A 14,418-nucleotide genomic window follows, 5' to 3' on the forward strand; every position below is an offset into this window, starting at 1 on the left:
GATTACATCATGTTCGTATGATCCGAATATCTGCGTCATTGGCTGGTTAGATCACATGACATGAGCTATGATTGTAGGACAGAAATGCATTGCAATCCAGATTTTGCTACTTCAGAAGCTACTGTCCTGTATTTGGTGGAATTTGTATTTATACTTTCGTAATGTGAAAACATGCAGTGTACATGTTGATGTGTATTAAAGATCTTTCCAAAATGCATTGCTTTTTGCTGGGTTTCATTTCGAAAAGTGCAGGGAACTTCTACGCCGATGTATGAGACTTTTAACATGCAAAGAATTGATAATTTTACAGCTCAGTGGTAAAGTATATTGCACATAATATGGAAAAAATGAACTTTCACCCAGGGTACAGTGTATTTTCACCTGGAAAAAAGGATATTTTTTAACCACGAAATCTGTTCCCCCCCCCCCCCCCCCCTCCCTCACCCTCCACCCTACACACATTACACACACTGGCTACATCCTGTAAGGTTTTCAGGAATACGGTATTGCTCTGCTTCTAAAATATCAGATAATTGAGATAGACTTTCTTTGTTGAATTTGCGCATTCTGGTCAATGATGTTGATTCAGGTGTTCTTGAAGAAATTAAGAGGTTGCTCTTTAGAAATTTCTTGAACCATTTTCTTCTGGCAAGCCAGTTTTCTCTGTTGAAGGGGTTTGGTGTGTTGTTGGCCTGAGCAAGCTGAGAAAGCACGTCTAAGTACATCCTCACTAGACAGGCCACAAAATCTCTTCTCTATCTCCATGCAGTGGGCCACAAGGTCCTTTTCCATATTGATTGGTAAAGTGGGCTTTCTGCCTAATGGTATTCTAATAGTGTCATCAGTATTTAAACTTCCATCAATATTTAAATTTAAATCAGCATTTTAATAAAGCAGAAAAGAATCCCTCATGGTACATTTTACTTACTTTGAGCTTTAAGAAAATGCATTTCTTTGAACTGCATTGCTTCTGTTGCTGCTTTCATGTTTGCGGCATCCCATGTGCGTGTCATAAATTTTCCAAGCTTCTAAAACACAAACAAAGGCAGAAGATTTTGTTAGAACACGTCTACACTATAATATCCCAGATTTAAAAAGATTTGATCTGAAGCAGAAAAAATAAAACTAGTAATTTACTGAGAGTAGGTTTCCAACCTGTAACCCTCTACTTCCCATTTATGCATTCTAATCATGAATATGGTGAACATAGTGCTGGTTAAAATGGTAAAATTAAATTATGTTAGTTTCTATATGTAAAAATATAAAGACAGTCATTACCGCGTAAAGATCTTCATAATCTCTATGTATAAAAAGCAATGTCCTCATTGACTGACTGACTGACTCATCTTCACCCAGCTCAAATTGCTAAGGATAGAAACTTGAAATTTAGAGAAGGTGTGAATCTTTTTCTGTAGACATCGTTTAAGAAGTGATTTTTTGAAATTCGAACACTAAGTAGGTGAAATAGGGGACAAAGGTTTTTTTTTAAGTCTCACTATTAAGGCAATTTTAAAGCTAGACCTATGAAAATTGGTATTTGGTTTCTTAATCAGAAACAAAGAAATAACTCTGTGGGGGTGAAATAGTGGGTGAAAGTGATTTTTGAAAATATATCATTATTAAAGAACTAAAGTATTTTTTAAAGCTGCAGCTGTGAACATTGGTATTTGACCTCTCGGTTACGAACATAAAAATGTGTGTTTCAGTATTTGAGGAAATTGAACTCCTAAGGGCATAAAATAGGGGATGTGATTTTTTATAAAAATATTTCATTATTACAGCATTTCAAAGCTAAATGTATAGAAATTTAAAATTTGGCTTCTCAGTTAGAAAAAAAAAAAAAAACTGTGTTTCACTGTTTTTGGAAGAGCAATGTCTTTGGGGGTGAAATGGGGCATGATAGTTTTTATGGAAATATTTCATTGTGCAAGCATTTTTGAAGCTAAATATATGAAAATTTGCATTTGGCTTCTCTGTTAGAATTAAAACATACAAGTCACTGTTTTTGGAAACTCAACTCCTAAGGAGGTAAGATACAGGGGTGAAACGTTTTATGAAAATATTTCATTGTGAAAGCATTTTGAAAACTGGTGTTTGGCTTGTCAGAGCTGAAGAAATGTGTGTTTTGTTTTTCACTGTTTTTGGAAATTGAGGTGCTAGAGTCAGACTGGTTCACTGACTCATTACCACCTAGCCCGAACCACTAAGGATGGAAACTTCAAGTTTGGAGAGGGTGTGGATCTTATACTGTAGGCATCATTTACGAAAGAATTGTCTGAAATTCCACACCTAAGGGGGTGAAATAGAGGATGAAAGGCTTTTTGAAAGCATCTCGTTGTTAAGGGAATTTTGAAGCTCAAACTGCGGAAACTGGTATTCGGTTTCTCAGTAATAAAATAAAAATTTCAGCATTTTTGGGAGTTCAACCACAAAGGGAGTTGAAAGTTTTTTTGAGAAGAATAATTACTAAAGAACTACTAAAGGTTTTTTTAAGGCCATGTCTATGACAATTGGTAGTTGACTTCTTTGTTAGAAATGGAAAAAAAAAGTATGTTTCAGTGTTTCTGGAAATTCAGTCCTCAAGGAAGTACAATAGAGAATACAAATTTTTAAGAAAATATTCTGTTATATTAAAAAAATTTAAAGCTAAATTTATGAAAAATGGTATTTCACTTCTCGGGTAGATGTAAAGAAATATTTGTTAGGGGATGAAAGCTGCTATGGAAATATCTCCACAAGCACACAAAAGGCATGATTAACAAAAACTCTGCACTCCAGCTGCCAGAATCGCCTTTTGGTCAGAAGTGTATTCGGAAAAGACCATGCCTATATGGCCTTAATTAGCGTGAAAAGATTAGAAAGTGCTGCAATTTGTGAAGAACACAAAAATATAGTTAAATTAAAATAAAAAAGATCTCTACAGGCCATACATTCCACCATACTAACTATATTCGACACTGATATCGACATGGTATTCCACATTAGGAAGATTTTCGCCATTGTGTTTTAACCATGCTGCATGCAAACCGATTTTAGCAGTGTTGTAGCAAACTATGCAGGACAAGCGCACAATGATTCTTTTATCACACCGTATTATATGGTGCACTCCCGATTATTTGTGTGTGGGTTGTCCTATTTGCGGATTAGAAGTGCATAAAAAAAGGAAGAAAAGATGTGCAGTATTTTGCTCAAGCAAACAGCAATGAATGGCCCACTATGTGACAGTAAGTGTCACTACTATTATTTATCAACTGCTGCTTGACAACAGAGTACCATTTACATTGTTATTGGCAAACCAGTTCCATGTAAATCAAAAACAAACTCAGTTTTATGATGTTAATAGGTGTTTAAGTGTCAATGAAGCAAGTTGAAAGAAATTTGTGAAAGAGATGATAGAGAAACGAAATAAACATGTTGACATTAAATCAAGAATTGGAATTAATTGAAAGATTTGGTAAGGGGAAAACGGCTGCAAAACTAAGTTCTGATTGGAGTGCAGACTGTTCATGACATTAAAAAGAATAAGAATCAAATACAGGATTTTGTCAGGAAATGTGATTCTAGTTTTGGACAATCTCCATGGCACAGCCGTTGTGTGCAGGGAGCATGTTTAGGTCGTGACCTGTTGTAAGGTTGTGTATGACTGTCTCTTCCGCTGATAAGTTAGTATTGTTAGTAAGTGATGGGGGAAATTTGTCATTACAGACATATGGGTGGTGATGTTATCATTACTTCTCAATCACTGCTAAATCCAATAGTACCAGAAATTCTGGCTTCACACTTAGAGAAACAGTAAAAGATTTTTCGTGAATATGCAAATTTTTTGTTTGAATCAGAGGATAGTTCGAGAATTTATCCAGATTTTAGTGAGAGATATTTCACTTGTTCCATTCCTTTGGCAAAATGATTTTGAATCTAGTCTGATTGTTGTACAGGGTTAAAGATAAAAACGTACCTAATGCCGAGTTATCTATAGGTTTTTGTGTGTGTGTGTGTGTGTGTGTGTGGCGGAGGGGGGGGGGGTGTTCAGAGAGAGAGATAGAGATAGAGAGAGAGAGAGAGAGAGAGAGAGAGAGAGAGAGAGAGATATTCCAGTGATTTTGCTGTTTAGTTTCAATAGAAAATATTTCAGGAAATTATTCTCCATATGTGTCCAATGATCAGAGAGTGCAAGAAGGGGCTATCCCATCAGCAGTGATTTTGAGAAAAATAATAAAAACTTTAGAAATTGCTTAATTTTGCAGGTGGCTTAAATTTTTTTGTACATTCAGGTGCTGTATGCCGTTACATATATGTTTAGAGGAAATGTTTGAATTTGAGGAAGTTTTACAGTAACTAAAATGAGTTTAAAAATTGCCAAGAAGTCTCCTTTTCGCACTCAACAGGAAGGCTATTTTTCGAATAAGTACACAGTGTAAAAATTAACTATGTATATAATCCTTTTATACACTGACACATAAAGTAAAGATATCTAATCAAATTTAGACTCAGCACAGCAGTCTTCAAATGGATATTATAAGCTAATTTGAAATCAGTCCGTGTCCTGTGCTTCACTTTTTGAATCTTGTGGTGTTAGTTGTTGTTCTATGTCAGAAAATCGCTCAGCATTGATTTTTAAATAACCCTGCTCTTCTAAAGGTAGTAATTCAATCATTTGAACAACACCATTGGCTTTGGCAGGTTTTTTTTTTTTTTGTACTGGGTCAAAGTAGGCACACCTGACATAGCAGGATACCTTCCAGGTTTTACAAGTGAGGAATTGTACGTTACTTGGCCACTGCAGTGGGGAGATACTGCTATACATTTTGATATTGCTGGAAACTCAAATATTTTATATGGAGTCACAGTCCATTTATTCCCTTCCACTGCAACAGATTTTTTTTTTTTTTAAGGAATCAAAATGATTATCAAATTAAAGAATACTTTTAGGACACATTTGGAACTATCTGCTTAAAGGAAAAGTATGGAATACTACAGAAAACCTACTGTTGTGGCACCATAGTGTACCAAAAATGAACAATAGTACAATTTCTATTTAGGTCCGTACAAGCACCTGAGAAAACATACAGTTTTCTTACAGTACTGTATGATTTCAGTAAAACTCATTAGCAGAACAAAAACATCATATGAGCCTTTCCTAGCAGTTGCCTCATAATACACATGCATGAAGGCTTTATCATCAGAGAACGTGCGTGTCCCAAAAACAAACAACCAAAGTTGCTTGTCATTTATGTGGAACTGGAATGTTCTGCATAAATTAAAAGTAATCATTTCTGCTGTTTCTTTCTCAGGCCCATTAATTAGTTCCTCATCTCTTTTCATACTGTCATAAAATGCTGTAAAATGCTTTTGCTCATAGCTTGTGAAGTAAGTTCCTTTTACACTTGTATCTGTGAAGCTGTGTGTGTTTCATTGTTGATTTTATGTTTAAGTTGCTCACGGATTGCACATACATCCTCTCTCTCAGATTACCAAATCCTAGTTGAAATGATCTTTTAAATCGTCATAGAAACAATGATATTTCACTTTAGGATTAAATACATTTTTATTAATTCCATTGGATTTCATAGCTCAACAAATTACGTACATATCTGGATCATATTTCAGCATGAATACCGGTAGGCTCCCATAAGTCCGTATTTGATACATCACATGATAGATTCTTGTTTGTTCTTTTGGTTTTCCCGTAAATGAAACCACTGTATTAAAACAGTGGTGCTCCCTGGAATCTTCCATTGGTAGCGTTTTCCATTATCATCCGATAGCGAATGTCCACCCTCTTGGACAAGTCGACACAGACTTACCAGTCATTACTTCATAATGCGGTGAAGTGCTGAAAATGCCTTTTGCACATGACAGTGTCTTGGAAACCAACTTTAACTTAATACAGAATAAAATTATTAATATATTACTGTTCCAATATTCTGTTCTAGTTAACAATATATTCATTCATTGATTTACCACTCACCTTATAGTAATAGTTAGCTGACATAGGTCAGTGTTGGAAACTATTATCTTTGGTATGTAAGCACTAAGAGGGATCTTAGGTAGGTGTCCTACGCACCCTCACTTTTCATGTGATTAAACTCGCTCAGTAATAAGATCTTTGAATAATCAGATATCTTACGGAGACATTTTGTTTTGCATCTCTAAATAGGAAAACCAGAGTAATTATTATTTGATACTGATCTTTTTAGGGAACATTGCAGCCCTCACTCAGCGGTGTATTTGGTATGTGGGTTTATGAACGGATAAGGTGGCATGAATTACGTGATTATTTTTTTGTTTCTACAATATATCCTTTTATTTTGATGTAAATGAAACATAAGTATGTTGTAAGATTACAACATTATGGAAAAGTGCCATTTTTTTTGGAAATATCAATAACTAAACACAAGTATATGGCCCAGTACATTTTTCAGGAATGAACAGCCTATTATTAAACATATTTACCTGCAGTCTGCACCAGTTTGTCTTGCTGAAACAAGTTCTCATTTCAGATTTTCATGTTCTTCACCACTTACTTTCTTAAATTTCAAAATAGAAGAGCGTAGCATTCCAAAAGTTTGAAAAAGGGCACAGGTCATCCCTGTTTTCAAGAAGGGACGTTGAGCAGATGTGCAGAACTATAGACCTATATCTCTAACGTCGATCAATTGTAGAATTTTGGAACACGTATTATGTTCGAGTATAATAACTTTTCTGGAGACTAGAAATCTACTCTATAGGAATCAGCATGGGTTTCGAAAAAGACGATCGTGTGAAACCCAGCTCGCGCTATTCGTCGACTCGACTCAGAGGGCCATAGGCTTGGGTTCCCAGGTAGATGCCATGTTTCTTGACTTCCGCAAGGCGTTTGATACAGTTCCCCACAGTCGTTTAATGAACAAAGTAAGAGCATATGGACTATCAGACCAATTGTGCGATTGGATTGAAGAGTTTCTAGATAACAGAACGCAGCGTGTCATTCTCAATGGAGAGAAGTCTTCTGAAGTAAGAGTGATTTCAGGTGTGCCGCAGGGGAGTGTCGTAGGACCGTTGCTATTCATAATATATATAAATGACCTTGTGGATAACATCAAAAGTTCACTGAGGCTTTTTGCGGATGATGCTGTAGTGTATTGAGAGGTTGTAACAATGGAAAATTGTACTGAAATGCAGGAGGATCTGCAACAAATTGACGCATGGTGCAGGGAATGGTAATTGAATCTCAATGTAGACAAGTGTAATGTTCTGCGAATACATAGAAAGAAAGATCCTTTTGTCATTTATCTACAATATAGCAGGTCAGCAACTGGAAGCAGTTAATTCCATAAATTATCTGGGAGTATGCATTAGGAGTGATTTAAAATGGAATGACCATATAAAATTAATCATCGGTAAATCGGATGCCAGACTGAGATTCATTGGAAGAATCCTAAGGAAATGCAGTCTGAAAACAAAGGAAGTAGGTTACAGTACACTTTTTCGCCTGCTGCTTGATTACTGCTCACCGGTGTGGGATCTGTACCAGATAGGGTTGATAGAAGAGAGAGAGAAGATCCAACGGAGAGCAGCTTGCTTCGTTACAGGATCATTTAGTAATCGCAAAAGCGTTACAGAGATGATAGGTAAACTCCAGTGGAAGACTCTGCAAGAGAGACGCTCAGTACCGGCTTTTGTTGAAGTTTCGAGAACATACCTTCACCGAGGAGTCAAGCAGAATATTTCTCCCTCCTATGTATATCTCGCGAAGAGACCATGAGGATAAAATCAGAGAGATTAGAGCCCACACAGATGCATACTGACAGTCTTTCTTTCCACAAGCAAAATGAGACTGGAATAGATGGGAAAACCGATAGAGGTACTCAAGGTACCCTCCGCCACACACGGTCAGGTTTCTTGCAGAGTATGGATGTAGATGTAGATGTAGAATATTTCTTCTCCAAATTTCAGGTCTCCTTTGGTTTTTCTCTCTCTCGACTGAATTCTGAGCTATGATTGTCACTATCACTTCTAATGTTTGCCATTTTGCCACCACTACAAACAAATGAAAGTGAGTGCGGCATTGTTCCTGTCCAACAGTAGAGAGATGTGTGCAAGGAGAAGACTTGTCAAATGACAAGTCCTCTTTTGATTTTATTCAGTTCTTGCAATACATTGATCTTTCTGTTCACTATTAATTTTTCCAAAATGTCTACTGTAGGCTTTATCTGAATTTTCCATTAATCCAATCAATGTTCAAAAAACTATGAGTTTATTGGAACAAGCAGCATGTTTTGAAGTAGGTGTCCCTTAAATTTTGCTTTCACTTGCTAAGCATTCATTACAAATGAAGAGTAGAGGTATTTCTTTAGTATTTGTAGGGGGAAAGGTAAGTCCATATTGTAAAAACTTTTCAATCTGTGTTCACTTTTTTGTATATAAGGGTCAGTATATCCAGTATATCTACATTTACCTGTTATAACTGAATGTTCCCAGCACTGCAGGAGCGACAGCTTCAGTGGTTGTCTTAAGTCTTTGGCAGATTTAACCACTCGTCAATTGCTAAGATATTTCTGTTATTCTTAGCTCTGAAGCAATGCGTGCTTGTAACTTGCGACAGTTCACTTACCCATTTCCGATTTTGTAGAAAAACTGTACTATGTTATGTAAAATTACAAAAATATTTTTTGGAGCCTATTATGTGACCACTACAAAAGTTCAAGTGCCTGCATTGCCACACAATCTATTTGAATCCTTCCACCTAGCACTAGTTCCCGAGAAATCTAGAGATGAGGTCTTATTACTCAACTTTCTTATTCTGTTTCTTTTTTCTCCCAATCTTCTTTTTTTGTTTCCCTGCTATTTTTCCTTTTTGTCTTCTTTCTCTCTTTCTGAAATTTAGGTTTTTGCTCCTTTTGCCTCTGCTTTTACCTGTCTAGCTTGGCAGTGCTGGAATTTGGTGTGCTGAAGATTTGTAGTGGCCGTGGACATTATTATTTTATGCAAGGCAGTGCTGATGAAAGCACACTAGTTCACTGCGCATGCAGAATATGAAATCAGGTTGTTATGAGATTGATTTCAGTTATCAGAGACAAGGGGTGATACCAGTGTCTTAGTGATAAGTATTTTTATAACGTTTATAGTCTTTGTTTAAGGAGGTTAATCTTTCTTATGTATTGTTTCCACTATTGTGAATTGAAAGAGTTCTTGTTTTTTACTAAAAAAAATATTGCACTTACATTCTAGGATGTCATTTGTAAAAGGATGGGGTGCAGAGTATCACCGTCAAGATGTCACAAGCACACCATGTTGGGTTGAAATTCATCTGAATGGTCCTCTGCATTGGTTAGATAAAGTGCTTACGCAAATGGGTTCACCACTGAATGCCATTTCATCAGTTTCTTGAGGAACATGACAAGTTGTATTTTAGTTTTTAAGACTTTGGGTTTGTAGAATACGGACACAAGAAGTGTTGATGTGTACAGTCTTCAACATGTCAGTATAGTCATTGTGTTGAAGAAAGTGTGTAATGTTAGACGTGTCTGCGCAAAAGTTTTAGCTGTGAATATGGTAGAACTTCTCTGATGTTTAACAACATTGAGTAGTACATACACATTTTAGCATATATTTCAGAAACAGCATAATGTTTATCGTCAGCTTTTACTGTTCCTTTATTGTTTTCAAATGACTGAAAATTTTTTTTTAAGTTTGTCAGAATGCAGTTGTGTCTTAGATAGTTGCTGCTAGAGCAGAACTTCCTCATGACAATTGATGCTAATGGTTTACAAGATGATCATTAGATTGAATGTGGCCCATAGCTGTAAAATAAATTTTAATGTTCCATCCACCGTTAAAACATAGTTGACATCTGTTTAAGAGATTTGGCATGTCTGTCCATAACTGATACATGTACAAACTGACTTAGTATGGGAGGACTGACAGATATTTAATGGTATTTGTGATAACAAAGTGACAAATAGGTAGGGTGTGAATCAATTGTAGATTTATGTGTTGTTTTTAGTGAAGATTGTTTGTGTCTGTCTGGTGCAAATGAGTCTGTCCTTTATCACCCAGCATGCGCAATGTATGTTTTTCTCTGTTAAAATATAAATATTTTTAGTTTATAATTTTAGTAAACTCAGTTTATTGATCTCTGCAGAAGTGATGCAAAATGACATATTACATTGAACTCTTTGACACTCTGATGTGTTTCTCATGTTTAGTGAGTGAAATCATTATCATCACTGTGATCATCATAGTCATCATCATTATTACTACATAGTTATCGAAATTCATTGTGTATTGAAACTGTATACCTTGCACATTTATTCACATTTTAGAATGTGTGAAAGTAAGAATTTTCATATTTGTACATAACTTTCATATGATTCACATGATAAAACATTTGATTTATGTTGTTCACACTTACAATATGCCAGTTTATGATATTGTTTGTTCTTGAAATTGTTCCTAAGGTCACAAGATATATTTCTGTTGCTTGTTTTATGCTTGTGAACAGTGTGGCAATGAGATAATTTGTGCTGATGCTTTGGTAATTTACATACCCGTAAGTAGATTTTTAAAATTTTGTCATTTTGTAAATAATATTCATTCAAATATTGTATGATTATTTTTGTTAATTTTTTAATGGATGATTATGTTTACAATAGTTCAGTAGTGAATATCTTTTGAACTTTGAAGTGAATGGTACAGGTACATGACCAAAATTATCTATTACTATATAAAAAGTGAATGGACAATCAGCAAATTGTTTTGTTGTGCCTTGAAATTGTATTGTTGAGATTGCAGTTATTACTGTCAAAGTTTTACGTGTATTTTGTTTTATGCAGTGAATGAAATTGCACGTCATCTAATATGATGACGAGAGCAATCTTGAAGGAAAACAAAATGAATACTTATTAACAGTAACTGAAGTGTATAGCCTTTATCCAATGATATCATTTACAATCTTCAACAGCTGACAGTATTAGATAATTTTGTGTCTACTAATTGTTTGGTACCTGTTTGATATGAAATATATATGAAATATTTATTGTTTATATTTTTGAATCACTCTTTATTGTTGCTTCATTCAGTTGTAGCTATATACTACATTACTGCAGTGTTATTAAATACGTATGTTCAGAAGATAATACAAAGTTCAGCATTTTGTGTACAGATAGAACATGCCTGCCTTACAATTACAGTAATATTGACATTGTTTTCTGCATTGAAGATAACACAGAGGTGTAAAATAGTACTGACACTGTGCCTGCTGTATACACATTTAAATCAAGAAAGTTTGTAAAACTATGATGACTGACCTGAGAGACGGTTGTTTGATGTACTTTTATGAAGATGACAGAGTTTAATTCTATCGCAGGTCATACAAGCTGTCCATTGAAGTTAATTCCTTTGTGTTCTTTTTGAAAATTATTACCACAATATGTTTAAAAATATTATTCAATATTAGTGCTTGTTTCTGTTCTGGCATTACAAATAGATTACAAAGTTCTGGTTTTATGCTATTGGCACAGCAGAATTAAACAATAACTGTTTACTGTTAAACAGTGTTACTGAATTGAACTGCTCAGGAATTCCTATTTAACAATGTTGTGGCTGTCACTTGACCAAAACAAATACAGATCTTCATTGAGAGAATGTTATGCGTGTGAGTTATGAACTGATATGAGTCAGTATTTGATTAACTGTGAAATTATTATTTTAACAGCTGTATTTGGATATAATTTTTTGTGATGATGCCTGCACATTAAAAGTAATGTATCTGTGATCAGGACTGTCCAATAATTAAAACTTCTGTGCTGCTTTCAGGAATATATTATGGATAGTTTGTGTAAAAATAGCTCTACGACAGATATAGTGTTATATATTTTGCGATATTTACAGTGTGTGTTCTAAATCTTGAATCAAGATTGTTCATTTTAGAGTACACATTCCTTTTTCAGATCTGTTTCACATATAATCATTTTAGGATTTTCTAATGTGTACTTGGTACCTGATCGTAATGCATTAAGTGTGATCCATTATGCTTATTATTTGATAAATTTCCTCCAGTAAGACCAATGCAGCTTTGAGAAACTTGTTTAATTCACCATAAAGAATAATAGATGTAAGTTTGCATGTTTTGTTCACTGTTAAAATGATACTCCACATTTTGCATACGTATGCCAGCAGTCAAATTTCGTGCATTTCAGCTTGCAGGTAGCAAAGGCTGTCAAATAAAATGTTTCTATATATGTAATACAGCTAGGATACAAATCCCTCTTTCATAAGATAAAGTGCTGTTTTGGAACACTAGGAAGTCAAATTCAGGAAATGCTAATCATCTTATTGTGTGCTAATACTGTAAACATACGTGAAACAAAGAAGGTTCTCATGTAACTGGATCTGATATTAGGAGTGTCGTACTCATATTGGCAATTTCCATTATTATCCAAGCATTAACATTAAAAAAAAAATTCTCATATTTGTGGAATTAGTCATGTACTAGCTCTTGGTATGAAAAAAATTGCTGTAATGTCAACACACAAGTATCAGTGACTTTGGAATAATGCGAGATTGTTGATTTGTGCTTGCTTTGGAGGCTCAGAACACTTATGAGCTATGTACAAGAAGTGCCTTGTCCTCATTCGCATGTAATGTTTAGAAGGAATTTTGTGATTTGTACTCATCACGTACCCAAATGGGAACTGCTACACAAAGGGCATCATACACAAATAAGTTTCTTAGTAACATCCACTTGTAAAAATTTTCTTCGACCTTAATCATAAATTGATCACTGATGCAGTCAAATATTTGGATTATCCTCACCACCCTCCTTTTTGTCTCCTCCCCCCCCCCCCTTTTTTTAAACAGAGTTACTGCTGAAGAAATTAATTTTAAAAGATACCTTTACTATCTTCTCCCTGTCAAAATAGTATTTATATTTCTTTGCACAAGAAACCAACATCACCAAATAATGCTCTTGACTCCAGGTGTTTAGAAACCACACTGTAAATTTATATGCAGACTTAATATTCTTGTAATAAACTCACAAAGATATAATCCTGATTTTTGTACAAATGCAAGTGCCTGAAATGAAATTGCATAATAATTTCAGTGTTCAAACTGCAATTTTTTTATACAGTGAAAAAGAATGTGACACATATTTTGGGATGCTTTTCAAGTGCTTTACTACACTTTTCTGGATGTATGCTTATACGTAAAACTCTTAGCATAATAAAATGTTATGCTTACATGTATACCAAGAGAAGCAAATAATTGGATATTGTTTAGTTGGTGCCTTTTGTTGAAATAATTTATACTGTCTGAATGGTCTTAGATAATAACATTTATGAGATTTTATGTGATGAAAAATGTGGTAATTGAATGGATAACATATGGAATGGATTTCATGTTTTAGATGTCACTCAGTTTTGAAATAAGGAAACAAATTTATTTAAAATTCACAGGCAACATTCCACTTCTGGTGTGTGTTATCTCATTTAGATTAATATAAATAAAGTGTGAATGATTATATACATTTCTTCAGCATTTCATTCTTGGTTTCCTACCATACTTATAGACAAATGCAGTAATAACAGTGTAGATAGAGCATTTCTGTAGTGTTGTCGACAGAGTGTCATAACCACACCGAACATAGTCAACCCAACAAGACATCACATTGATACCATTTAACACTGCCTATAGCTTTGATGATGGCTTCAGTTCATCAAGGAAGAGAGTTCACAATTTTATTCAGATACGGCGTAGCCAGCTGGTGCTACTACTCATTAATGATTAGATCTCATACAAGCACCTTTTATGTGGGATTATCTTTAGATGAAATAGCCACACGGGGTAGCTGCGCAGTCTGAGGCGCCTTGCTACAGTTTGTGCAACTCCCTCCGTTAGAGGTACGAGTCCTCCCTCGTGTGTGTGTGTGTGTGTGTGTGTGTGTGTGTGTGTGTGTGTGTGTGTTGTCCTTAGTGTAAGTTAGATTAAGTAGTTTCTAAGCTAGGGATCATTGACCTCAGCAGTTTGGTTCCATAGGAACTTACCACAAATTTCCAAATTTGTGTTCGAGTGTGATATGATGTCCGAGACTTATTTAAACCATGAACATATGCATGCAAACTTCTGAATATATATCTGGAAATATCCACATGATACTTAAGATGTGGAAGAATGACCAACACTTAGTCACTGCATATTATTGAATAAAAATCCTGGTTCATGTTCACAGTATCCTGAATTGACCCATGTCATGGTGCTCATTGGGCCATTGGGGCACTTGATGCCTTGTGTTAGTTAAAAAGAGCAAAAATTGCAACTTTCTGGGTCACACTACTCATCCAGTGTCAGCTTCTGTCCAGTTTCAGTGTTCGACTCACCAGAGGTATGCATTTTTGCGCACAGTAATCATTTGCAAGGTATGTGCCTCCAAATGTCCGA

At 35.1% G+C, this 14,418-nt stretch overlaps 1 protein-coding gene across 6 annotated transcripts in view; it reads left to right on the top strand.

The window, feature by feature from the left end:
- The window catches only part of LOC126091973 (protein mothers against dpp), a 99,465-nt gene extending 85,976 nt beyond the window's left edge, over positions 1-13,489 (top strand). For all 6 annotated transcript variants that reach the window (XM_049907327.1, XM_049907329.1, XM_049907326.1 and 3 more), the window contains exon 8: positions 9,211-13,489. In XM_049907327.1, coding sequence (XP_049763284.1) covers positions 9,211-9,370 — 160 coding nt within the window. In that variant the 3' untranslated portion in view covers positions 9,371-13,489. The remainder of the gene's footprint in view (positions 1-9,210) is intronic.
- The last annotated feature ends 929 nt before the right edge of the window (positions 13,490-14,418 follow it).

The sequence above is a fragment of the Schistocerca cancellata genome, chromosome 7 (genome assembly GCF_023864275.1).
Source record: "Schistocerca cancellata isolate TAMUIC-IGC-003103 chromosome 7, iqSchCanc2.1, whole genome shotgun sequence".
NCBI classification, from domain to species: Eukaryota; Metazoa; Arthropoda; class Insecta; order Orthoptera; family Acrididae; genus Schistocerca; species Schistocerca cancellata.